This window comes from Chelonoidis abingdonii, chromosome 4, assembly GCF_003597395.2.
Source record: "Chelonoidis abingdonii isolate Lonesome George chromosome 4, CheloAbing_2.0, whole genome shotgun sequence".
NCBI classification, from domain to species: domain Eukaryota; kingdom Metazoa; phylum Chordata; order Testudines; family Testudinidae; genus Chelonoidis; species Chelonoidis abingdonii.
In genome coordinates, this window is record NC_133772.1 from 95,843,758 (window position 1) to 95,870,534 (window position 26,777).

General features: G+C 41.2%; 1 protein-coding gene across 1 annotated transcript in view; it reads right to left on the minus strand.

Annotated features, from left to right (window-relative positions):
• The window catches only part of LOC116829384 (neuroendocrine protein 7B2), a 72,400-nt gene that overhangs the window by 12,013 nt on the left and 33,610 nt on the right, over positions 1 to 26,777 (minus strand). Inside the window, exon 3 of the mRNA XM_032788185.2 lies at positions 4,431 to 4,580. Within this exon, the coding sequence (XP_032644076.1) occupies positions 4,431 to 4,580 (150 nt within the window). The remainder of the gene's footprint in view (positions 1 to 4,430; positions 4,581 to 26,777) is intronic.

Genomic DNA, 26,777 nt, shown 5'->3' on the forward strand with positions numbered 1-26,777 from the left:
CCATTGGAAGCTTGAAAGTTAAATCTATTTCTTTTCCAATTTCGCTCCTCTTCCCCTCACCCTCCACCACACTCCATCACTCCCAATCAAGGGCACACACTAATTTTTTTTAGACAGAACACTGTGTTCTCCCAACTCTTAAAAAAATCCCCCGTGTTAAAGAGCTGTCTGTGCAGTTTATCAACTACCACAGGAACTTTCTCTAGAGACAAACTGGTTCTGGTGAAGAGATTTCAACAATTCTGTTTGGGAAGCCCATGGCAGAATGCCTATGTTAGCCCAGATAGAATCTGCTTTAATAAGCAGCTACCTGAATGGAGCTACATTTCTGGTTAGCCACTCTGTTCAGGAGAACTGCAGATCTTTAACATGGCACTTGCCCCCTATTTCAATGCCATCTGAGGCTGAAGTTTGCACAGCAAAGGCAATTCTGCAGTTCAAATAAGAGTCTGACATGTCCAGCAACCTCATTTGAAATACAATGAATAATTCCTGAAGTTGCATCTCAGAACATCAGTACGATTGATATTCAGAAAACCTGTCTGCTAGGTTTGTCAGTGTGGGTTGTATTGCTGTTTGAACTTGGTGTCATCACAAGAGAACAACTGGACTTTGTAGAGGCCATTTTCTACCTAAAGGTGTCATGATGAGATCTCTATCTTAGATACTTCAGTGGCACCCATCATCAAAGTAGCTGAGCGCTTCACAATCTGTAATTTATGTATCCTCAAAACACCCCTTTGAGGAAGGCAAAGAGCTGTTATCCCCTAATAATACAGGGAACTGAGACACAGAGACACTAAATGACTTGCCCAAGGCCACACAGGAAGTCTGTGGCAGAGCAGGTAACTGGACCTAGATCTCTAGAATCCTAGACTAGCTCCTTGATGACAGCTCATCCCCAAGACAGGAGGGCGGCCCTCAGTATTACAGAAGCATAAGCGCCATTTTCAAACAACTTCTAAGACGAAAACTAACAGTAGAGACAGAAACAGACTTGGGGATGGCCTTGAAACCTTTTCTGATCCAACACAATCCTTCTCGAATACAACTGTGTTGTAATATATTGACCCACATGAAGGACAGTGCATGGAGCTTCTTCTGCCACTTGTTCAGAGATTTGAAAAGGCATTTCTGTTATCTGTTGACCTAGATGCTTATGGCCTGTTTATGGCACTAGATAATGAGGTAAACTAGCAGTAGTTGAATTGGCAAATAAAAAAAGCTAATAACATTGATGCAGAACCAATAACTTTTGAGATGAGAGGACACAATTAAAGAAGATACTGTGGTGCTAAAAACAGCAGTGCAGACACTGTGGGTTTGCGCTGGAGCTAAGGCTCTGAAGCCCATTCCCTTCCCTGGGTTTCAGAGCCTAAGCTCCAGCCTGAGCCTGAACACTGACACTGCTGCTTTTAGCACCATAGTGTGAGGCTGAGTCTGTAGAGCCAGGCTCAGAGACATGCTGCCATGGGTTTTATAATGCAATGTAGATGTGTTCAGTGCTAGGGATAACCCCAGAGAGAAAGGGAGCTCCAGCCACCACTGCTATTCCTCACCTCCTTGGGAGAAACCCTCCTGAACTACCACTGTGCCCCTCATCCTAACTCTCACCCAAGCACAGAAATCATTCGTAACTTGCTCTCTGCCATCATTCTGCACCACCCCACACCTGAGCTGTGTAGGGTACTGCTCCTCACCATTTCCAAGTAGAGGACTGTGCGTGGGTGACCCAAAACTATCACCTCAATCCAGGGATAGGGCTGTAGCAGGGCTGTGGTGACCCTGTCTCAGGGCCTCAGATTGCCTTAATCCAGCACTGATGGATACCAGCATTACTGTATAAACAATAACTTGGAAAGATTTGTTTTCCACTAAACAAATCCACAAACCTCAACGAGGAAGTTCTCTAGTAATTTCTTTGCTTAATATAGTTTTAACAGTCACCACTTGGACACAGATTTGAGTTTCCACTTAAGGCTCTGAAAACCATCCTACTGAGATACTAGTAGATATAATCTCCACCCAGAATGTATCCATGAAAGATCATTTCACAGTCAGCAGCACTTTTCCAGGAATGTTCTCAGTTCTCATATCTGGATGCATCATCTTAGGCAAAATCATGGTTATTTGGCTAAGAAAAAGAATAGAAGGGAGTCTCTTAAACATCATTCCATTGAAGTCCCAATTTTAATCTTGCTCTTCTAACCACTAGCAGAAGATCTGAGGGGTAAATAGACAGACAAAATTTGCCTGCAGTGGGGAAAAATATAATCTAAACCTGTCGGACAAAATGTTCACTGAACCGAATATCAACCTAAGATACTATTTCAAGGAGAAGCAAATCACCATACTTTCTGCCTCTCTTGACATAGCAGCAATTGGAAGCTCTTCATACATTTCATATAAAGTTTTCATTAGAGCTGTTTGGAAATTTTCAGAATTTTGACAAAAAATGAGGAAAAAATTGTGAAAATTTTTATGAAAAATATTTTTTATTTTCTGAACAGCTCTACAGCTAGTCAGAAAATTTAGTTAAAAGATTAAGGATAATTGTGTTACTGTATCTCATCCAAATACCATTACTAAATACTACACAGAAAACTTTTCTCAATTATGAAAGTACATCTAAGTTCAGAAATTTAAAATATGGTTTAAATGATATAGTGTTCACTCCCATTAGAGCCTATTCAGCTCCCATTGCAAAACAACCAGATTTTAGTCACTGATTTCAGTGCTGGAACCCTTTGAGTGCACCACAGCTGAATCTGTCCTTTAGTAAACTACAAACTCACATGAATTGTGGCCAGGGTATCTGAAAGGATCAGCTAAAGCTCCAGGATGAAGACCACTTTGTTTTTCTGGCACAATGAAATTTTCTACCATGAGGGTAAAGCTCATGCAGGAAACTGAGCTTTCTTGGGAGCCAGCCCAAGACTGTGGAACGAACATCTCCAGAAACTAAGAACTATCACAAACCTCAGTACCACCAATGGTAAGTGCAAACCTTGCTTTCTCTAACAACAAGCAGCGTGTGTATTTGTGAGTCTGTGTGTGGGTAAACAAACTCCAAAACAAAAACACTCCTCTGCTTATAGTTAAGGCTGCAATTTAGTCACGGAAGTCAAATCTGTGACTTCCAAAGACCTCTGTGACTTCAGCCAGCTCAGGCCATGGGCAGCAGCGGGGACTCCCGCAGTTCCCGGCCACCGCGAGCCACAGGGGGAACGCCTGGAGTTTAGAGCCATCAACGGAGGGGGACACTGGAGCTTCCAGCCCATCTGCAGCTGCCCAGGCTCTCCATTATATCATGGATATTTTTAGTAAAAGTCAGACAGGTCATGGGCTTCCATTAATTTTTTATTATTCCTCATGACCTGTCCATGACTTTTACTAAAAATATTTGCGACAAAAACTTAGCCTTACTTATATTTCCCCCCACAGGGGAGAGGATGAGAGAACAAACGTGATTTGGTCCCGCTGTCTCTCTGTCACGAGGCAGTGGCAGAGGTGGACAAAGAGGGGGATGGAGATCCTTGCAGGTAGGGACCAGGCTCCCCAGGGGACTTGCCCTGCTTGTTGCCCCGGCTCCACATCGAGTACCACCACCTGGACTTGGCCCTCCTGGTGCTGGTCTCACACTTTGCCCAGGTACAGTTCCACCTTTGCTGGGTGGGTACAGGCCAAGCCCTTGGAGCAGCAGTGGGGCCTGCGCAATCCTGATGACTTTGGCTTCCATGGTTGCCTGGCTGCGCCAGGGATAGGCTCGGGGGAGCCCAAGCGAGTGGCACCAGGTGGAAGCTGGGGTTTGTACCTCCTGCAGTGTGCAGCTTTGGGACAGGGGAGCTCCATCATTGCAATTCCTCCACTGGGTCTCCAAGATGGTGCCAGCTTTAGGGTGCAGGGGCTCATCAACCCCACCCTGCCCTGGGGACTGAATGAATGGGGGTGGGGTAATCCAGCTCTTATTGGAGGGTGATGGACTCTGCTGCCTGCTTAATATCAAACCAATTACAAAACAAGAGTTTAGGTCCTGCACAACCCCCAGTTGACCACTCACCTGCACCTCACACACCCCTGCCCCAAGGCCCCCTGCATTTGTCCTGAAGGCCCCCTTAACTTGCAGTACCACTACACCTCTGCCCTGAGGGTACCTGTAAACACACCTACACCTACCTGTAATGGCAGAGGGTTGGCTGGGCCAAATTTGAATGGCATTGTGACCCCATGCACCACACTTCTCACTATTGTAAGGAAGTGAAGGGACCATGAGTAAAAAAAAAATAAAAATGCTCAGGTGGAGAATGATTCAAAAAAGGTTGAGAATCTCTGAGTTAATGCACTATTGGAAAGTGCTCAGATACTTTGATGATGAGCATGGTATAAAGAACCTATATAGACTAGAACAGAATAGAATAGAATAGAATAACCTGTTTTTCCAATAGGGCAGGGATTTGGAGGGTCAGGATAGCCTTGATCTTCACTGAAATCCTTTGGTATATTATCTCCTGTCAACTCAGCCACAATATTTGGGATATTGCCATAAGGACCCAAGTGCTGAAGACCTTCATGAGCACCACCTAATGAAGACAGATTTATGCACATAATATTACAAAGTTAAAAGGAAGATTTTGCTTTAGTTTTTCCAAGAAATCCAGGCCAAGATTTTCAAAAAAAGAGCCTCATTCAGGCTCCAAACCCCACTTTTAGCACTTCTTCAGCACTTTTGAAAATTGGGCCACATAGTTAGAGCCTAAAAATGGATTAGGAAGCCTAACTTCAGGCATTCATATTTGAAAACCTTGATCCGTGTTTTTTATAAATACATGAGAGATAGGTAGGAAAATACTGAAACAAATATTTAATGTTAGAGACAATAGTGGAACTGAAAAACCTTTACTATACTGTAATCTTCAGCTGCAAATGATATCATTCATGACAGTGAACAGTAATCATGTTGCAGGGCAGAATTGTCCCAAGAAGACAAAGTTAAAAAAGAAACAGCATTGTGTGTACAGTTTGAAGATAAATTCATAAATTCAGTTGTATGACAGGAACTCAGATGTTATAGTAAAGCTGATTATATACACTATAACCTAAAATATATTTGTGCCGCTAAATAATTCTTAAAGCTGAATTTAAGTGCTTTCCTAAAGTAATAGAAACAAAAGTGAGTAATAGCCCAAATTGTTAACAGAAAATATGTCTCATCCCCCAAGAATGGGGAGTTTAAAAGGGGCAGCCCTGTGCCTTAACCCGCCCTTTTGTATGGAGCAGGCTAAGGCAGCCAAGCTAATGGCTGGTGCTTCCTTGTGGTGGATGTCCAGTGCAGGTACTCCATAGGAAAGGTATTCAGTGACCAGATAAATGGCTTGGAAAAAAGGGACTTAAAAAGAGGTGTTCAGTAAAGGAGCAAAGGGGGGGCCATTGGGGACTCCTATGATTGGTACAGCAGGGAGCCAACCCCCATTATTATAGTCCACCTTAACCCTCCTACGAGGGGGTAGGAGTAGATGGCAAGGTTCCAGCAATGGATTTGCTAGCGGGACCTGGATGGAAAAAGAGGGGGAGCTGGTAAAAGCCCCTTGGGTAATTATGGAATAAACATGGGGTTACCTGCACTGTACACTTTTATCTGCCGGATAGTCCCAGACATCTTATAATAAAGTTGCAGCCTGATTAAATTCATGTCAAATGTCTCCTGTCCTTCTTTCGGTATAGCCAGACAACTGCAGAACCACATAATCAATATGTGTTTGTACATACATGTATGCTGTTTGGTTCATAAGGGGACAATCTTGCAGATACAAGCATATCTATACTTGTACATGGTGCAGACCTCTTGGCACCAAAGCTCTGTCCCTAAAGGAAACAGAGTTATTTAACAGGCTCCAGTGTGCTAAATATATATAATGTTTAAACTGACTGCCAAACATTCCCTTGACTGAGTACAATGCAATCTTTAATATTAATATAAAGGATTGTTGTCTTTCGGTGTCAGTGGTCAGGATATTTTTCTTCTTTCAAAAAAAGATTTTCAGAGAATTGCACCTGTTCAAATACCATATTTTTGCACACTTGAGTGATTTACTCATGTTTGCAAAGTTAATTTCTTTTAAACCATGATAAATAGCATATCCAGCAATGACTGAAGTGGTCAAAATGAAGTGCTGTGAGTGTACCAGACAGATATTTTATGTACAGTAATTCACAAACTTCATTAATTTGAGCACTGTAATATTGTTGATTTTGATGGTTACATACAATGGTGCTACAGAGTCACAGTAATGTGATATAAACATATACACTATCATCCAGGAAAGATAGTACAAGACTCAGGGCCGGCTCCAGGTATCAGCTTATCAAGCAGGTGCTTAGGACGGCAACTCGGGAGCGGGGCGGCACTTTCAGGGATTCAGCGGCAATTCGGCGGAGGGTCCCTCACTCCTGCTCGGAGCAAAGGACCTCCCGCTGAATTGCCACAGATCGCGATCGCGGCTTTTTTTTTTTTTTTTTGGCTGCTTGGGGCGGCAAAACCCCTGGAGCCAGCCCTGATAAGACTGCTCTCTTGCACCTGGTACTGACCAGGAGTTAAAACAAAGGAAAATAGACAAAATATCAGAAAACCACTGCTTATTAGCAAGATCTATTACACTTCCAAGGGAAGCAGTGGAAGCACCATTGTTTGAGTCATTGGACTGGACAAAGCACTAGAAAAATATGCTATAACCCATAGGGAATAATCTGGTACTGACAGAGGGATGCACCAGATGAATGTTTAGGTCTTTTCCATCTCTATTTTCTGTGGACTGATTTCTACCATAGCCCTTTAACAGTCAGAATAAGTCACATCTGCTTGCTTGTATTTCATTTTCTTTTGCAGGGTGAGAAAGTAGAGCATTGCTTTAGGTGCCCTGGGTAGAGGTTTATATATATTTGTCATAACTATGAAGGGAAGGGTAACAGCCCTCCTGTGTACAATACTATAAAATCCCTCCTGGCCAGAGACACCAAAATCCTTTTACCTGTAAAGAGTTAAGAAGCTCAGGTAACCTGGCTGATGCCTGACCTAAAGGACCAATAAGGGGACAAGATACTTTCAAATCTTGGTGTGGGGAAGGCATGTGTTTGTGTGCTCTTTGTTTTGGGGTTGTTCGCTCTTGAGACTAAGAGGGACCAGACATCAATCCAGGCTCTCCAAATTTTTTTGAACCAGTCTCTCATATTTCAAACTTGTAAGTAACAGCCAGGCAAGGCATGTTAGTTTATCTTTGTTTTCTTGACTTGTAAATGTTCTTTTTTGCGGACAGGATTTACCTCTTTTTGCTGTAACTGTGAACCTAAGACCAGAGGGGGTTCCTCTGGGCTCTTTGATTACCCTGTAAAGTTATTTTCCATACTGATTTTACAAAGATGATATTTTACCTTTCCTTTTTTTAATTAAAAGCCTTCTTTTTTAAGAACCTGATTGATTTTTTCCTTGTTTTAAGATCCAAGGGGCTTGGATCTGGACTCACCAAGAACTGGTGAGGGAAAAGGACGGGGAATGGTTAATTTCTCCTTGTTTTAAGATCCAAGGGTTTGGATCAGTGTTCACCAGGGAATTGGTGGAGGGAGATATTCTGGGCGAAGGTCGACAGACTCTGAAATGATTTGGGTGGTGGCAGCAAAACCAGATCTAAGCTGGTAATTAAGCTTAGAGGTTCTTGTGCAGGTCCTCACATCTGTACCCTAAAGTTCAGAGTGGGGAAGGAACCTTGACAATATTTATATTTAAAGTCAATTTCAAATGCTGCATACATGCAGCTAGCTCCTGATGCTGGTATTTGTTTGTATGCGGTCTGGGTTTCTACAAAAGAAATGCAAGTTTGGGCGTAAATCTATTTCCCTGCTGCTGCCACCTCTGCAGCTAACGCTGGTCAGAACATTTCAACAAAAACTAAATTGATTAAAAACAGAAAAAAAAATTACACAATTTCGCCCAATTTTTCCAAAGAACTAATTGCAACACACTTGCTGGGAAGACAGAATAACCACCCTGCTCTGAAAACAACCACAAAGTGCAGCAATTTCCCCACTATGATGTTGAATGCCCTCTCATGAAACCACATGCCAGCAACAATTTCAGTGAGCCCGTCTTGTTTAAATCTTGCTCTAGCTGCTGCTGCCCATCTACCAGTAGCACAATCCAACTGAATCTGCATCCTTAGGAGCAATGACCCCTGTCAATTACAAACAGGGAACACTTCCCTCCACTGAGTCAATTTAACAAAACAAGCGAGCAGCAGACTTTCATCATCTGCACTGAAACTTACAATTAATGTAGAATTTTTAAAGACAAATAGATGGGATTATTTAAAAAAAGAGGTGGTTTGGCCAGTTTTAGAAAAGAAAGAATAAACAATAAAACAGATCATGAATAACAGTGGTGAGTAAATATCCCAGATGAATCCCAGATCCCACATGAAAACCCTTTAAAACCTTTGCTCCCAAACTCATGTTATTCACTCTAATTTGTGTGTGTGTTTTTAAACATGGCAGGGCAGATTCTTGAATGTGTCCAAGCTCTGCACATATGCAGTGAGCAGGGGGATTGTCAGGGAGCTGCAGCTCCATGGCCCTGAGCCACTCAGTCCCAGCACAAAGTAGAGCCACTGGGGAGCAGCTCTAACTTACACACTGATGTATGGTTCCTGGGGAACTTTATGTTAGTCAAAGATCAGGTGTGTCAGAAGTCTGCTCTGTCATACCTCCTTCCCACAATCTCCCACACCTTATTAGGGACGGGAGGTGACAGGGAAGGAGGCAGCTATGCTGGAGAAGAGTTCCTTGTGCAGGGAAAATTCTTTTCTAGCCATTTCTGGCTGTTTTAGGTTCAAGTAGAAGTGCAAAGAGGACTTACCACATTAGAGAATCTGATCTTGTGTGTGTCATACTAAATAAATAAATAACAATATCTGAGACAAATGGCTTTGTCGCTATCCCACTGGTTTCAATATACCCCTTGCAAGATGTTTTAAGGATCAGGAGTGGCTCTCCAAGACTGTCTTTTCTCTATGAGGAGTTTATCTGGCCTGACTGGTTTTTCTCTCTCTGGTGTTCTGGCAGCCATGCTCTTAGAAGGAACAACAAATTGTGGACAAGAGTGATCCAGTGGATATAAGGTATTTGTACTTTCAGAAAGCCTTTGACAAGGTCCCTCATCGAAGGCTCTTAAGCAAATTAACCACTCCTGGGATAAGAGGGAAGGTCCTCTCATAAATCAGTAGCTAATTAAAAGATAGGAAACAAAGCGTAGGAATAAACTGTCAGTTTTCACAGTGGAAAGAGCCCTTAAGGATCCATACTGGGCCCAGAGCTGTTCAACATATTCATAAATGATCTGGAAAAAAAGAGGTAAAATAGTGAGCTGGTAAAGTTTGCAGACAATACAAAATTACTCAAGATAGCTAGGTCCAAAGCTGACCGTGAAGAACGACAAAGGGATCTCACAAAACTGGGTGACTGGGTAACAAAATGACAGATTAAATTCTATATTAATAAATGCAAAGTAATGCACATTGGAAAACATAATCCCAACTATACAAACAAAATGATGGGGTCTAAATTAGCTGCTACCACTCAAGAAAGAGAGCGTGGAGTCATTGTGGATAATTCCCTGAAAACATCTGCTCAATGTGCAGCAGCAGTCAAAAAAGCAAACAAAATGATAGAAAGCACTAGGAAAGGAATAGATAAGACAAAAAGCGCCACTATATAAAGCCATGGTGTGCTCACATCTTGAATGCTGTGTATAGTTCTGGCCACCCCATCTCAAAAAGATATATTTGAATTGGAAAATATACAGAGATGGGCAACGAAAATCATGAGTGGTATCGAACAGCTTTCATATGAGGAGAGATTAAAAGAACTGGGAATGTTCATCTTAGAAAAGTGATGCCTAAAGGGGGATATGGTAGAGGTCTATAAAATTATGAATGGTGTGGAGAAAGTGACTAAGTGTTATTTACCTCTTCACATAACACAAGAATCAGGGGTCACTCTGTGAAATTAATAGGTTGAAGGTTTAAAATAAATGTAAGGAAGTTTTTCTTCACACAGTGCACAGTCAACCTGTGGAACTCATGGCCAGGGGATGTTGTGAAGGCTAAAAGTATAAGTGGGTTCAAAGAAGAATTAGATACATTAATGGAGGATAGGTCAATCAATGGCTATTAGCCAAGATGGTCAGGGAAGAAACCTCATGCTCTGGGTGTCCCAAAATCTCTGAATGCCAAAAGCTGGCACTGGATATGTGTAGTTAGAAACATCAACCTTAATCCCTAGTATTTTGGAACATACAGTAGTGCCTAATCTGCATCATCTGTGCCCCTTGTGGAAGCAGGAAAGAAAGAGAGGGCTTAAGTGTAGCCATTTAATTTGTTAGAAACAGAGCAACTGTTATGCTAAGTCTTAGCCTAATATTGCAGGACCTGCAGAAGCAGGGCTCACGTCAGAAATGAGTGGGAAAACAGCAGCACAGAGTCAGTGTGACCCAGCCTTGAGATAACGATGTTTTGAGAAGTCAAAGTGAGAAAATGCTGAATTAGACAAGATATAATATAAGCAAAATGTGGATGTTTTCAATTAATGCATGCCACAAAAGAGTGTAAGTGCTTGTGTGATATTGCTTGTACTTCGGAGAAACTGAGGCAGAGATGCTGTCAGCTGCATCATCTGTGCCCCTTAACTTACATAGTAACCCCACCAGAGTCTTTCCCAGAGTCAAAGTCAGCTTCTTTTAATACACAAATACGATGGAATGCTACTGTTCTAAATCAATACCTTCCTAATACAATTCAATGAGAACTGTGACTATTTCACACAAACTCATCTCTGGAACTGAGTGAAAAATTAATCAGCTGGTAAGATCCTCTGGGACTTTGGCTCAGATTCATCCTATCTTAAATTCAGGCATAGTTCAAACAGGTAAAATTCCCAGTAGGTTGGGAATTTTACTGGCTTGAATTACACTTGAATTTATTCCATATTTTATTTTTACCTCTAAAACACTCCTTACACCTATGGGCTATATATAACCAACCGACTGAGCCGTTCGGTGAATTTCTACACTTTTGAAACAGAGATCAGCAATACACTTGGAATATCTGCCAACTAATGGATTTTATATATGATAGAATGATCATTATTTCTTCTTACAAATATAGCAATGCTAAAGAGTGCTAGACATTTTAAAGACAATTTGTTGCAGGTAAATATGAGGACAAGATTCCTGGCCAACATTCCTTAAATCCCTGATCCTGAAAACATTAAATCAAGCATGAAACTTTACTCCTGTCAGTAGCCAATTAATTTCAATATAACGACTCAGAGAAGTAATGTCATGCACATGTTTAAGTGTCTGCAAGGCTCGGGCCTAAATGGCCATCATACAGACTGGAGCTCAAATTTAACATGCAAGGATGGTGCAATGATTTTTGTTTTATTAGGTTTTTTAGGTCATCTATTTAGCTAACACTTCCTTGAAGGAAGGACTAGGCCCTGTGACACTCCCCAAAGTATTGTTTTAATGGAAGGAATTGAAGGATTAGACAGTAGAGTCAAAGTAGACTGAGTCAAGACATGGGTCCTCCATGCACATGGAGAAAGTGCTGGTAGCTTTAGCACTTTAGAGGACACAAAGACAGTGGTTAGCATTGTGGATTGGGCAGAATTAAGAGACTTGGAGAAGAGGGTATGAGGAGAAAGATAGGATGTGGACCTTCTTTAGCTCTAGAATGGGAATGCTGACCACTGCACATGGTGGTACTTCACAACCTCAGAGGGAAAAGGCTATGCCTTCCCTCACCTTTCTTCAGTGGCTGAGCACATGTTGCTCATTTTTGAAACAGCAAAAAGGACACTACAGAGTGAACTTCCCATAAGAAGTGCAAGCAGAATGGCTCCACTCGACTGCCACAGCTCCACTCCTCATCATAGCACAGCCAAGAAAAGCAAGAATTTATTTCACTGTTAGCCTCTCTCAAACATCTATTTTACAAAATAAATAAAAATGACTTTCTGTATAGTGAATTGTCTTGACGTGTAGGGGGGAGGATGAACATGAATGAAAACCAGACATAAAAGATATAAAATCTTGCAATGCATGCCCAAGGGCTTAATTTGTTAATATGAGAGTCAGATATTACAACTGTCAGCAGGGATAAGCCACCCTATAAAGAACATTGATCCCTCAACAGCTCCCTTTGTTATGTTTCATTTACTTCTGCCTGTCTCTTCAAGAATTAATACTTTACTTATGTAGTGGTTTGCCAAATCCCATTCAAATAAGTCCTCTTACCTTGGGGCATGATCATCTACTACACAGATATTTACTTCTAACCTCTAAAGCACTCCAGACAGATTTTTAAAATGATTTTATGGATAGTATTGAATCTATAGAGGTAAGTTCATGTAATCATATCACACAAAAAACCCACTCTGTTTATGACCTGCTGTTAAACAGCAGCTGCCACTTTGTCTTCTAGGTTCCCATGATCTTGGGCAAGTCACTTAGCCTCTTTATAGCAGTTTCCTCATTTGAAAATAGGAATAACAATACTTTCCTACCTCACAGAGTGTTTTGGGAGGATTGACTCACTGATGGTTGTAAAGCACTTTGAGATCCTTGGATGGAAGGTGCTATCAAGAGACAAAATATCATTTAATTGAATAACTTCAGCGTTCATGATGTGCTCCCCGTCAGTACCCGTCCCAGGCGGGGAAGCTAATGATCCACCCAGCAGACCAAATTCAATGATGAATCCTGGTCACATGCCACCTCAGGCACGTTGCGCATACACTAAGAAGAAGACTGAATTAACTAATGAATTCTCATTAATCAGTTCTTGCCATATTCTGTGAGGTAATCAGTGTTGACTCAGTTTTATAAATGGCAAAATTGAAGCAAAGAGGTTAAGGGCCACATTTTCTTAAATGGTTTCTAATTTGGGGTGCCTAGTTCAGACATACAGGCCTGATTTTCAGAAGCATGAGCACTGGCAGTTCTCTGAATATCAGGCCCTGGCTGTCTTAAGTTGAGCATCTGAAAAGAGAAGATGACAAAATTAGAAGTCACTTTTGAAAATTTTCACTTATGTGACTTGCCCAAGGCCAAAGAGGATCAGCAGAAATGGCTGATCAGTAGTTCTTGGCTCTGCTCCTGTCCAGGTCTCAATCCACAAGAACAGGTCTTGTCTGTAATAAATGTATTATGCCCAGATCCTCAAAGGTATTTATGCATCTAACTCTCCCTGTAGTTCACATTTGAATATTGCATAGGTCTCACTAAGAAGTCCTACTATAATTTTTGTGTGTCTCTCTTTCCACTTGGGTTGTCCAAGACAGCCAAAGAATTTGAGTGTCTAGTGATATTACATCCCAATGGGAGCTGGACACCTAAATATCTGGGATTCAGTTTCTTATTTTCCCACGATCTCATTATTCCCCAATATGCATGAATGCAGGTATAATTTATTTTAATGCAAATTCTTCCAAGTGTCATGAGCCTTGTCACACATCAAGAGAAAGGGGATGTACATTCTACACATAATCCACAGTGAATCTCTCAGGGCCATTTGGCTCCTAACTTTTAATAGCTGCATGTTAAAACATGTACAACATGTAACATCACTAGACAAACTCCTTGGCTATCTTGGCCAACTCAATTGGAAAGAGATACAAAGAAAAAATATTGTAGGTATTTTTAGTGAGACCTATATAATATCCAGATGTTAACTCCAGTACTTATTTTTATAGATAAAAAGCATATAATGCCCCCTTTTCAATTTTTGTGCCAAAGCTTTGGTATCCTAAATCCCACAACCATATTGATTTGATAACTTCACTTACTGTGTATTCTCAGAAATTTGTGTAAAATGGAAAGGAGAGAACAATGTCTCAGAGAAAATTGGGCTTTTTTTAAAAAGTGCACAAAGCCCTAGCACACTGACAAACATCATGTACGTTTTAACAAAGTCAGTCCTACTACGATTGCAGTTTTATGTCATATATGCAGCAGAAATCTCTCAACGAAGAGTTGATACAATAACCCAAATCCCAAACTGTGACGTGGTCTCTTTGCACCATGTTGACAGTGCAAAGTGGCTCTAAAGCAGTACAACTGGCTGTGGGAGGTCCATCCCAATACAATGACATAATGTCACTGAATCCTACATCACCTCCCCCAGCAGCTAGCATAGGAAATGTCACTAGAGCAAAGAGGACACAGCCATATTATCCATATGACTGCTGATCTCCAGCTGTCATGTTCCCATGACCTTTGGGGCCACATTCAGCAGATGTAACCTAAAGGCTACTCTGAATTACAGCAGAGGACCAGCACACAGACAGCCCAGAATCAGAGGAATGCAAAGATCACTTTTGCATTAGTCTTAACAAACCTGTCCATGAACAATATTTTTGGTCATTTTCTAGTAAAAAAGCAATACTGTCCATGTATGAGAAAAATAAGTCTTATGGTTACGGCACAGGTCAGGAAATTTGGCACTGTCTGTCTCAGTCTTCCCATCTGTCAAATATACAACAAAGAGTACTTCCCACTGTTCCCAGTGTGGGGAAAGATTAATTCATTAATATTGATAAAGTGCTTTGAGATCTGGTATTACTGAAGGGTAAAGGATTCTTCTTCCTATAATTATTAATGTCTAATATTAATCTGCATAGCCTATTTGTATACTTGTTTCAGAAGATAAGATTTCCTGCAAGGTACTACATGACAAATTTAAAGGATGTTATGTTAGATATTGATGTTGTATGTTAGATATTGAGCCATCACTCATTAAACAAAAGCATCTACCCTCAAAGGGTTGTTCAGTGGCTTATGTGACATGAGTTTGGTTGTCTTAAGCTTGAGATCAGTGGACAGATATTCACATCCCCCTCCCTTGCCTAAACACGCTCCCCCAAACAGACAAAAAACCTCTAGGTCAGTAGTCTCTGCAGGATCTGTGGGTAGCGATGGATCTATAGGGGACTGATTTATCGCGTCTCATCTAGACGCGATAAATCAATCCCCGAACGCTCTCCCCGTTGACTCCGGAACTCCACCAGGGCGAGAGGTGGAAGTGGAGTCGACTGGGGAGCTGCAGCCGTCGATTCCGCACCATGAGATGGGAGGTAAGTCGAAATAAGATACGTCAACTTAAGCTACACTATTCTCATAGCTGAAGTTGTGTATCTTACATGGACCGCCCCCCTCCCCTCCAAGTGTAGACCAGGCCTTAGTCATCAGTCAAAACATAACTACATTCTTATCCCTGCAAAGTGGTCAGGTCAGATAGTGGAGAAGTTTTCACTTCTGCAGCTTGTGTTGTATCAGTTTTGTGGATCGAAGTCTTCAGTCTTATAGGGCTTAGCACGTTTCATCTGTATTACAGTCACTCAAAAAATTCTTTGGAGGACAGAAAAGAAAATAGCTGTTGCTTAACATTTTGTTGTAAATGTGATTTGGCAGAATAGGAGGCAGAGTGCTTCCCTAATGAAAAAGAAATCAAGAGGAGACAATTGTTTCAAAATTAAAATAAGACTTCAGTTGTTCTTATTACTGTGAATAGGAAACTATAAAATGCTCCAGCTAAGCTGCTGGTGCCCCCATGTGCATAAATGTGGTTTTACTGCTCTCCTATGTGTGATAATATAATTAATCTTAAAATTAGTTTGTACATAACGCCAGAACTCCAATATTTTTAAAATTCTTTAATCCTAAGAGTTTGCATGAATTTTACAGCTGTACCACCAAAACACAGAAAGGTATTTCCGGGGAGACTGCATTGTCTCTGAGGTTGTAGACAGGAAAGAGTCTTCCTCTATGTTCTGGATAGCACTAAGCATACAATAATGTTTTTTGAAATGCTGGGGAACTTTCCTATGTCTATATGTCATGCTTTTGATAAATGATAATATAATGTTGTTTTGTTCAAACCTGATTAATTTGTTTCAATTATTATGCATTAATTCAGACAGGATACCATTATTTTCCTTGTGCTGTATTTCCTCAAGTTCAGAGAGCATTCATTGTATAATACTTCAGTAATCAATTAAAATGGTTATTAAGAAAAACTCAATAAGACTTTCCATTATTTTTTTCCCCACTTGTTTTCAAGTTTTTTCCTTAGCATAGAACCCTGCTACTGCGTAAGAAGATAAGGTAACAAGGAGAGTTAATGGTGAGACTGAAAATCCCTGAGTGTTTATTTAATGTGGGATTATTATGCTATTACGGACTCAGAGCACATCTGCAAAGAAAATCTGCTTGGTGGACTGCAAAGAATGTGTGGCTTCCTAGAAAGTTTAAAAGGTAACATTGAACTTTGATTTATTATACTACAGCTGCACTTATCCCATCACTATCATACGGGATCCATATATCTTCTACCAGAAGTTAGCATGGAGTACACCATCTGCCCACTGATAACGTGTATGCTCTCTGAGTTAGATTTCTAAATTTTGCATTTTGTTCAAATGTACTCCAGTGGAATCTGCTGTTTCCACCATGCTAATGCAGCTTTAAAAAGTCTGCTACAGCAACACGTTAGTCTATATAATAAGATTCCAAGATTGTCACTCTGTCTGTAAAAGCAGCGAAGAGTTCTGTGGCACCTTATAGACTAACAGACTTATTGGAGCATGAGCTTTCGTGGGTGAATACCCACTTTGTCGGATGCATGACACTGTCTGTGTGTCACTCAGAAGCCTTTAATCTCTGTTAACTCAGTGTGAAGCAATGAGAACAGCTAGAAACGAGGCTGAGAGTTCTTTTTGTTTAGAATATCACCAGCTTCAATCATCGCTGGGATTCTCAATGTGTAGGGTGACCAGACAGCAAATGTGAAAAATCGAGATGGAGGTGCTGGGTAACAGGACCCTATATAAGAAAAAGACCCAAAAATCGGGACTGTCCCTATAAAATCAGGACATCTGGTCACCCTATCAGTGTGTTACCTATGCTATAGAGTAAGTCCTCCTGAGATGCCAGACTTCCCCTACACTCTGATGCTGTCTTTGGTTTCCCATTACACCCTTCCTGCTGGGGGCAGAGAAAAAGAAGCACAGGACAGGCCACTAGCAGGCTGCAGCTACACAGAGCAGTAGGAAGTCTGTTACCTCATTGTTGTACGTAGTTCCCTGTTCATAACAAAGGGCTTATCTTAACACCACTCTGCTCATCAGTATGGTGCTACATGGCATCAGGCAAACGAGAGGGCACAGTGTGCTGGAAGATCCAGTGAGAGGTAACAGTGAAATGGCTGCTACAGAGCCCATGCAACTGGACGTAACTCCCCTATAAGACCAGAGAATCAGGGGGAAGGTTGAATATGCCTGGAAACAACAATTTGAACTGGACATGAGGGCCACAGGGGCAAATATACAGGAGGATCAGCAAAAGAATCCCCTGCTCTTAACAGTGGCAGGCACAGAAGCCCTCGATGTGTTCTGTGCAGGTGGTAGAGAAGAGAAGAAAGCTTCACAGAAATAATGAAAATGTTGAGGCTCATTGTGTCCCTAGAAAAAATATTACTTCTGAAAGATGCATGTTGAGGAAGAGAACACAGAATGAAGGAGAAACAATACGAGAGTTTGTCACAGACTTAATATTAGAAAGTTTGTCCTGTGATTACTGAATATTAAAACACTCTCTCATTAATGACCAGATTGTCCTGAGATGTAACAATAAAAAAATATGTTAACGGTTTCTAAGGGAGATGGACTTGACACTACAAAGGGCATGCAGCCAAACACACACCTAAAAAACTTGGATAAAGAAACAAAGTGTATGACCAGGGCCAGCCTTAGGGGAAATGGCACCCTGGGCGAACTTGTATTTCAGCACCCCTGGACCCCCTGAGCACACACGCACCCATTGCCTCTGGCTCCCCACAGCTCCCCACCCCTCATCACCTCTGGGCCCTGCTGCCTCCCCCAGTGCTTAATTTGCATTGAAAGAGGAGCCAGGGCTCAGCCCCAGCATAAATTAAGCACTGGCTAGGCGGCCAGACAGCAGTGGCTGCTGGGTGGGCACCCAGCTCTAAAGGCAACACCACTAACAGAAACAGCACAGAAGTAAGAGTGGCTTCTGTGCTGCTCCTGTGCTTGTAGTGCCTGGTGCTCAGCCTGCAAGGCAGTCTTTGCGCTGTCACACGAGGCTGAATCCTGCCAGAGCCCAAAGCACTCTCACAGCCCTATGGCCATTCCTGGCTCACTAGGGGTGCCATTTCAGATTTGCGTGTGCATGTGTATGCGCAACTTTAACTGTGATTCCAGGGGCTACTTTGGCATCCAAAAACTAGGTGTTTTGCAGATAACAACTTAAAAATTAGCTGACAAAAACACTGTATCTAAGTCCTATAGAAAGAGAGGAAAAAAATATATGCGAACACTACTTAAAGCCATATTTTAAGTTTATATGTAAGTTTAGAATAGTCAGGAAATAATACAGCAAGATATTCCCAATTGCAAACCTTGAAGTATCAGTTCTGAAGCTTTAACACAGATATCAGAAACTAGGGCTGTCGACTAATTGCAGTTAGCTCACACAATTAACTGAAAAAAATTAATCGCGATTAAAAAAATTAATCACGATTAATTGCAGTTTTAATTGCACTGTTAAACAACAGACTACCAATTGAAATTTACTAAATATTTTGGATGTTTTTCTACATTTTCAAATATATTGTATTCTGTGTTGTAATTGAAATCAAAGTGTATATTATTCTTATTACAAATATTTGCACTGTAAAAATGATAAACAAAAGAAATTGTATTTTTGTATTCACCAAGTACTGTAGTGCAGTCTCTTTGTTGTGAAAGTGCAACTTCCAAATGTAGATTTTTTTTGTTACATAACTGCACTCAAAAAGAAAACAATGTAAAACTTCAGAGCCTACAAGTCCAACTCAGTCCTACTTCTTGTTCAGCCAATTGCTAAGACAAACAAGTTTCTTTACATTTCTAGGAGATAATCCTGTCTGTTTCTTATTTACAATGTCACCAGAAAGTGAAAACAGGCATTTGCATGGCACTTTCGTAGTGGGCACTGCAAGATATTTACATGCCAGATATGCTAAACATTCGTATGCTCCTTCATGCTTCGGCCACCATTCTAGAGAACATGCTTCCATGATGATGACACTTGTTAAAAAAATAATGCATTAATTAAATTTGTGACTTAATTCCTTGGGGGAGAATGGTAGGTCTCCTGCTCTGTTTTACCCACATTCTTCCATATATTTCATGTTACAGCAGTCTCGAATGATGACCTAGCACATGTTGTTCATTTTAAGGATACTTTCACTGAGGATTTCACAAAATGCAAAGATGGTACCAATATGAGATTTCTAAAGATAGATACAGCACTTGACCCAAGGTTTTAGAATCTGAAGTGCCTTCCAAAATCTGAGAGGGATGAGGTGTGGCGTATGCTTTCAGAAGTATTAAAAGAGCAACACACTGATGCAGAAACTACAGAACTTGAACCACCAAAAAAGAAAATCAGCCTTCTGCTCGTGGCATCTGATTCAAATAATGAAAATGAACATGTTGGTCCGCATTGCTTTGTATTGTTATCAAGCACAATCCGTCATCAGCATGGACACACATCCCCAGGAATGGTGGTTGAAGCATAAAGGGACATATGACTCTTTAGCACATTTGGCACACAAATATCTTGTGACGCCAGCTACAACAGTGCCATGAGAAGCTTGTTCTCACTTTCAGGTGACATTGTAAACAAGTGGGCAGCATTATCTCTCAGAAATGTAAACAAACTTTGTCTGAGTGATTGGCTGAACAAGAAGTAGGACTGAGTGGATTTTACATGGTTTTATTTTTTAATGCAGTTTTTGGTACATAATTCTACATTTTTAAGTTCAAATTTAATGATAAAGAGATTGCACTAGAGTACTTGTATTAGGTGAATTGAAAAATATGATTTCTTTTATTTTTTTTACAGTGCAAATACTTGTAATTAAAAATAAATATAAAGTTAGCATTGTACACTTTGTATTCTGTGTTGTAACTGAAATCATTATATTTGAAAATGTAGAAAACATTTTTTTTATCGCTTGACAGCCCTGACAGAAACACAAGTTTGATACTTCGTACACTATCTTTAGTAGAAATAAAATCTGCTTACTTTCTCTGACACACTCCGTGTTATTGCCATTATCTAGTCTATTTTAGTCAATTGTTTTTCACTCCACTAAAAATGTATTTACTTATTTTTAACATACGTGATTAAAGGTTGTTTGTTTGTTTGTTTTTCTCTCTCTCTCTCTTTGACTAAGAGGGAATTTATTTTTCTAATTATTTTGGCATTTATGTTTACCGATCACAATCATGTACATGACTCACTAACATTTGACTCTATCATTACTATAAGTATCAAACTTGGAACCACATTTATTTTTGTACGAATTTTAAGTTACTTTGCACGTATAACTAAAAATATAATTTGAAAATAGGCAACCTTCATCTCCTCAGTGTCTAAAGTTATGTGTTTAGCTAATTGTTTTTAAACTGGCACTGCTAAGGTTTGTACAAGCTAAATTTACATTCTAGAATGATAATATTAGCTGATTGCACCATTTTAAAAACTGAATGACAAAGCACAATGTGGTAATAAAAGTAATAATGATAATTACTCCAGCCAGGACAGGTTAGGCATTTTAGAACTCACTACTCAAATAATTAAATTTAAGCACAGGAGAGAAATAAAATTAGGAAATGCACAGGCCAGTCAAAAAACTAAAACAACAGTTCTGAAATCCTTAACAAACTTTGAAAGAATAAAATTACAGAGAATATATGTGCATTGCAGATTTTGAAAGGAAGTAACATTAACAATAACAATACAAGTGTGTGTGTGAGAGAGATTTTATATGTTGGGAAAACTGTGGGGGGGGGACCTTGTGAGTGAGTGAAAGTGCATGTGTGTGAAAGACAGTGTGGATGAGTGTGTCTGTTAGGGGGAGTGTATGACAGACTGTGTGCATGTGAGAAAAGGTGTGTTGGGGAAGAGCGTGAGAGAATGTGCATGTATGAGTCAGTGGCGCCCTGGCAGCAGCACCAGGTGAGGCAGGAGAAGCCCCAGTGCCCTGACCCTGGTCCCCCATAGAAGCTCAGGGGGCAGTGGGGGAAGCCCCAGCACCTGGACCACCACTGTGGCCCTGAGACTGGAGAGCTCTCGCTACCTGCCGTGGCCTCAGAACTGGGGGAACTCTCACTCCACACTGCAGCCTGGGGCTATGGCGGAGGGGACAGACTTCTCTGGTCTTGAAGCCGCAGTGGCGGGAGGAGAAAGTAGAAAATGGGTTGTGGGGCCACAGAAGGGGGAAGAATGGGGAGGCCCACAGGCAGAGGGGGCGGAAGGGGGGCAGGACCTCAGGTGGATGGGATGTGGAGGGCCCCTTACTTGCTCTGGCCCAAGGCCCCAGGAAACCTTAATCCGCCTCTGGAGAGAGTGTGTGTACGTGACAGAGATAGTGTGTTGGGGAGTGTATGAGAGACAGTGTGTGTTGGGGAAGTGTGTGTGAAAGGCAGCATGTTACGCTGTCTCTTTCAGAAAGCAATCAGGATCAGGAGCCTGAAGGCTTGTTCAGACTTCAGCAGCCACTGGCAGCTCCCACTCTGGATCCAGAAAGAAAGCAGTACAGACAGGTTCCCCATTGTCTCACCACCCCAGGGCAGCGGAGACCGTGTACATGGGTGGGGGAAGAGGCACCCCCCAACATCTGCCCCTCCTCCCCCCCCTCCACCCACTCTGCACAGAAGACAGATGCTCTCAGTCCCAAGCAGCTTGGCCAGGAGTGGCTCCAGAGGAGATGGAGACAGAAGCAGCAGTGACTGCACACAGTAGTGGAACAACATGGAGGAGGGGAACCCCTGCTCCAGCAGAGTCACCTGGTTGGCTGTCCAACTGCCCCTCTGCAGTTTGGATCCCTCTGCCCTCTCCAGATGCTGCTGCTCGCCTGGCTGCCTCCTTGGGCCCAGCAGGCTCTTGGTGGTCAGGTGGGACTCAGGTACCAAACTCTGCACCAAGTGCTCTTTTGAGTAGGCCACCATGGCTGCTGCGGAGCCCGCCCAATCCTAAAGCTGGCCCTGCATATGACTGTGAGTACATTGACTAAACCAGCAGGGGAAAAATATACAGAAATTAAATTGGCCAGAGACAGAAATGTAGCAGGAAAAAATGCCAGCACTATGGCAACCAGCATTCAGGCAAATATACAGAAACTTTAATAAACTCAACCATTATGCTAACGTGTACAGAGAAAGCAGAAAAGTGTCTGTATTAAGTACAGAAAAGGATTCCGTAAGTGAAATGGAAGAGCTGTTCCTCAGCTCAATAATGGAGGAGGCTAAAAACTCAAAAGATCAGCTAATTAAAATGTGCAGAAATGGCACTTACATGACAATCAAAATAGACACTGGGGCACAAGTAAATGTAATAAGAGAAACTGAAATGGGCATATGTACGAAGTACATAAAAGTGGGTACGTTGAAAGAGTATGTGAAAGACTATAAGGGAGGAACAATTCCAGAACTGGGGCAGTGCACATTGATACAAAGGGGAAATGATAAAACAAAAGAGTTTGTGGTGCTACACAGAGACAAGCAACTAGTCTTTGGCCTACACGGGTATGAGTTCCTTGGTCTCATTAAGAGAATATATGCTACAGATAGACAGAATGACAACACAGAACTAGGTATGAAAGTATTAATAGGATTATATGAAAATGGATTCTCAGGAAGTGATGCCTCCTTATAACAAATAAGATACAGTTAAGAGATGATTTAGAACCTGTGGGATGTGCTACATGAAAAGTTCCACAAGTCTTAAGAAAGAGTCTAGAAGAAGAGCTGCAAAACAAGAGAGCAAAAGGTATCATTCAGTGAATAGAAGAACCAACAGACTGGGTTCACTTCTAAGTAATCACAGAGAGGAAAGGAGGGGGACCCCAAGGAGCCGAACAAAACCATAAAAAGATAACACTTTCACTCCCTCACAAGAAACGAACTATTATTAGAGATGGCACGAGCCAAAATGTTCAACAAATTAGATGCATCAGCAGAATTCTGGCAGATCCTGTTAAACACTGGAGCTCCAAGAGCTGCACTTTCAACATACCATTTGGCAACTACAAAAGGCAGTCTTAGGAAGCAGTAATATTTTTGGCTCCAGAAGTATTCCACTGTACAATGAGCCAGATGCTAGGGGGTCTATCAGGAGTGAAAGTGTACATTGATGACATAATAATTTGGGGCAACACTGCCATTGAGCATCAGGAACGACTGAGGAGAGTAATGGAAATTGGGAGGGCTAATAATCTTAAACTGAATAAGGCCAAATATCAATTTTAAATAAGGGGAGAAAATACTTGCGAGAGAGATTGACCTCAAAAGGAATTTTGCCTGATAAATCAAAGATTCAGAGAATACTGAACATACTGAGACCTGAAGATAAAAAGGGAATTTAAAGGCATGGCATGTTGAATTATGTCAGCAAGTTCATACCTAAGTATTCAGCTTGCACAACTCACCTAAGACATCTCCTCCACATAATCACCGAATGGGCATGAATGCCAGAGCATGAAAGAGAGTTCATTAATTCAAAGCATCTTATGACATCAGCTTCAGTGCTGAAATATTTTAACCCATTGAAAGACATCAAACTTTCCACAGATGCCTCAAAAGGAGGGCTGGGAACCGTACTATTTCAGTGTCATGGAACTGACTGGTTGCCAGCCTTGTATGCATCTAGGGCTATGAGAAGCCTTGAGATGAAGTGCACACAAATTGGAAAAAAAAAAAAATACTAGGTCAAAGCAGAAACTGATCACCAACTACTGACTGCCATACACACACACACAACAGACTTATAGAAATTCTATCCAGGATACACAAAACATGAATGTACAATGTGGCCCTGGACTTCCAACACGGAAGTCACTTAATAATGGCAGACACAGTCTCAAGACAATATGTTCCATCTCATAATGCACAGCCTGATGAACTCGAACAAGCAGTAAACGTACAAATGAACATGATAAAAGGGTCATGTGCTGTATCTCCAAGCATAAGGGATGAACTGGATACAGAAACAGCTAAAGATGAAAAGCTGCACGCAGTGATACAAGCTATACTTAAAGGAAAGGGGAAAAATATCAACACTTCCCATCTGCCTGTTCCTACTATAAAAATGAGCTTTCAGTGGTCTCAGGATTGCTTTTGAGGAGACAGATCACAGTTCCCACAGTGATGAGCAGGAAAATATTGGAATGAATGCACGAAGAGGACAGAGACTGGCCAAATTAAAAAGGAGAGCTAGAAAAGTTATATTCTAGTCACAGATGAATAGCGACATTAAAGAAGTGTTGAGTTGGGGGAGAACATATCAGAAGTACAGAGATTCCCAGCAGAAAGAACCAATGATACCACATTAACAACTTGCAACTCCATGGGACAAAGTCAGAAATCACATGTTCCACCTGGGAAGACATAATCTCCTTATAATGGACTACTTGATCCATTTTCCAGAAGATGTCACAGCAGCAACAGCTGTCAGGCACATTAAATCTGTATTGTATGTCATGAAATTCCAAGAATAGTAATAACTGACAACGTTCCACAGTTCAAGAATAGGGATTTCCTGGACTTTGCTAAAATGCATAACTTTCATCATGAGACATCTAGCCCCAGATTCCTCAAACCAATGGATTAACTCAGTGTTTCCCAAATTTGGGACGCCGCTTGTGCAGGAAAAGCCCCTGGCAGGCCGGGCTGGTTTGTGTGCCTGCCACGTCCGCAGGTCTGGCTGATTGTGGCTCCCACTGGCTGCGGTTCGCTGCTCCAGGCCAATGGGAGCTGTGGGAAACAGCGGCCAGTACATCCCTCGGCCTGCGCCGCTTCCAGCAGCTCCCATTGGCCTGGAGCAGTGAACCGCAGCCAGTGGGAGCCCGCGATTGGCCGGACCTGTGTATGTGGCAGATACACAAATCGGCCCGGCCTGCCAGGAGCTTTCCCTACACAAGTAGTGTCTCAATTTTGGGAAACACTGGATTAGCTGAATGTGGAGTATATAGAGAGAGAAGAACTTGCATTTATGGCTTTTTTTTTTTTTTTTTTTGAGCAAGTGAAGATCCATATTTAGCACTACTCAGCTATACAGCTACACCTGCTGAACTGTGAAAGGTCATCCACTGCACTACTCTGCAACATATGTATAAATACTCAAATACCAGATATGGGACAAAAACGAAGGATGACTAAGGAGTCTGTGATAGTGATGAAAAGACCGGGACAGTACATACACAGACAAAATATTACAAGAAAGGAGAAAGACCTCTTTCACAGTTAAAAGACAAAGACTGAGTGAGACTTTGTCAAGATGGGTGCTTGGCACTCAAAGCTACAGTAATCAAAGAGGAGTCAACTTGCTCAAACTCTGTGACCACAGATGAAAGCAAAATCTTATAAAGAAATTGTAAACATCTTCTTAAAAACATCTGAAAACTTGGCCAAGATAAGTGAAGTAAGAGAAGACATACAAGATGAAAACAATTCACAAACTGATCCTGTTACTGACAATGAGTCTAAACTGTCTGCTACAGACAAGGACTCCCCTAAAAGGGTTTGCAGTACAGCAGATCAGAAAGGTTGCTGAAATGCCCTAAGAGATTGATCAATATATGCTAAGGTTGTGCTAAAGCAACCTGAAGGGTTGTTAAATTAGTTATTGTATTTGTTATAGTTTGTTAGTTTAAATTAATACTGTTTTAGTTCAATCAGCAATTTAGAAAGGGATCTAAAAACAAGAGAGGATGTGCTGTTGAATAAGTTCTCTGGGAAGTGTGGAGATGCCACACTTCCTGCACACTCTTCATGCAGTCTTTAGGACTTCCTGTGACACACTCCCTGTTGGGACTAGAAACAAAGAAGCCCAGGTCAGGGCAGTTGTAGGCTGCCACTACAGAGGAGTAGACGTTTGTTACCTTATTCCGTAAATAGTTCCCGTTCATAATAAAGAGTTTATATAAGAGTCTTTTCATCATAAATATACTACATTGCCATCCAATTTATAGGTTCTCAGCCATTTTGATGTTCCTTTAATATTAAACTTTTCCTCTTTATATTCAGGTGCCTCTCCCCCATTTAGCTATAGGTGGGTTTTTGTGTTTTTTAATTGTTTAGATTGCTGTTGGTCATGATTGTGCAGCAATGGTAACTGGGAACTCACAGGACAGCTCTTTAGGATATTCACTATGTATTCTAAAAATTCACTTACATACTATAATTTCCCCCACAGCTCAGTCAAAAGCCATTGATTGACCAGGCAAGTCATAGCAATTTTTTTTTAAATTAAGGCAGCTTTAATTGTATCATTTTAAAAACAAACTAAGATCCTATATAGAACTGAGAGAAGATTGGAATTTCTGTCCTGAAGGAAATTCTGGTATTTTCATTTGTTTTCATCCCAAAATGGGAAATAGTCAAAATATACAAAAAAAAAAATTGTGGAGTTAAAAAATCTGGACAATTTAAATTCAGGTATGTCAAAATGTTTTGTTTTGAGTCAATTCAATATTAAAGCACATTTGCCTAAGGTGCCATCGTGGTCATGGGAGTTGTGGTTTGAGTGCCTTATGGCCTGATTTCTCACTATGAGATAGGCTTCCTGCTTGAAATACATTTCCCATTTTGCTTTTTCTGCAAAATGTCAG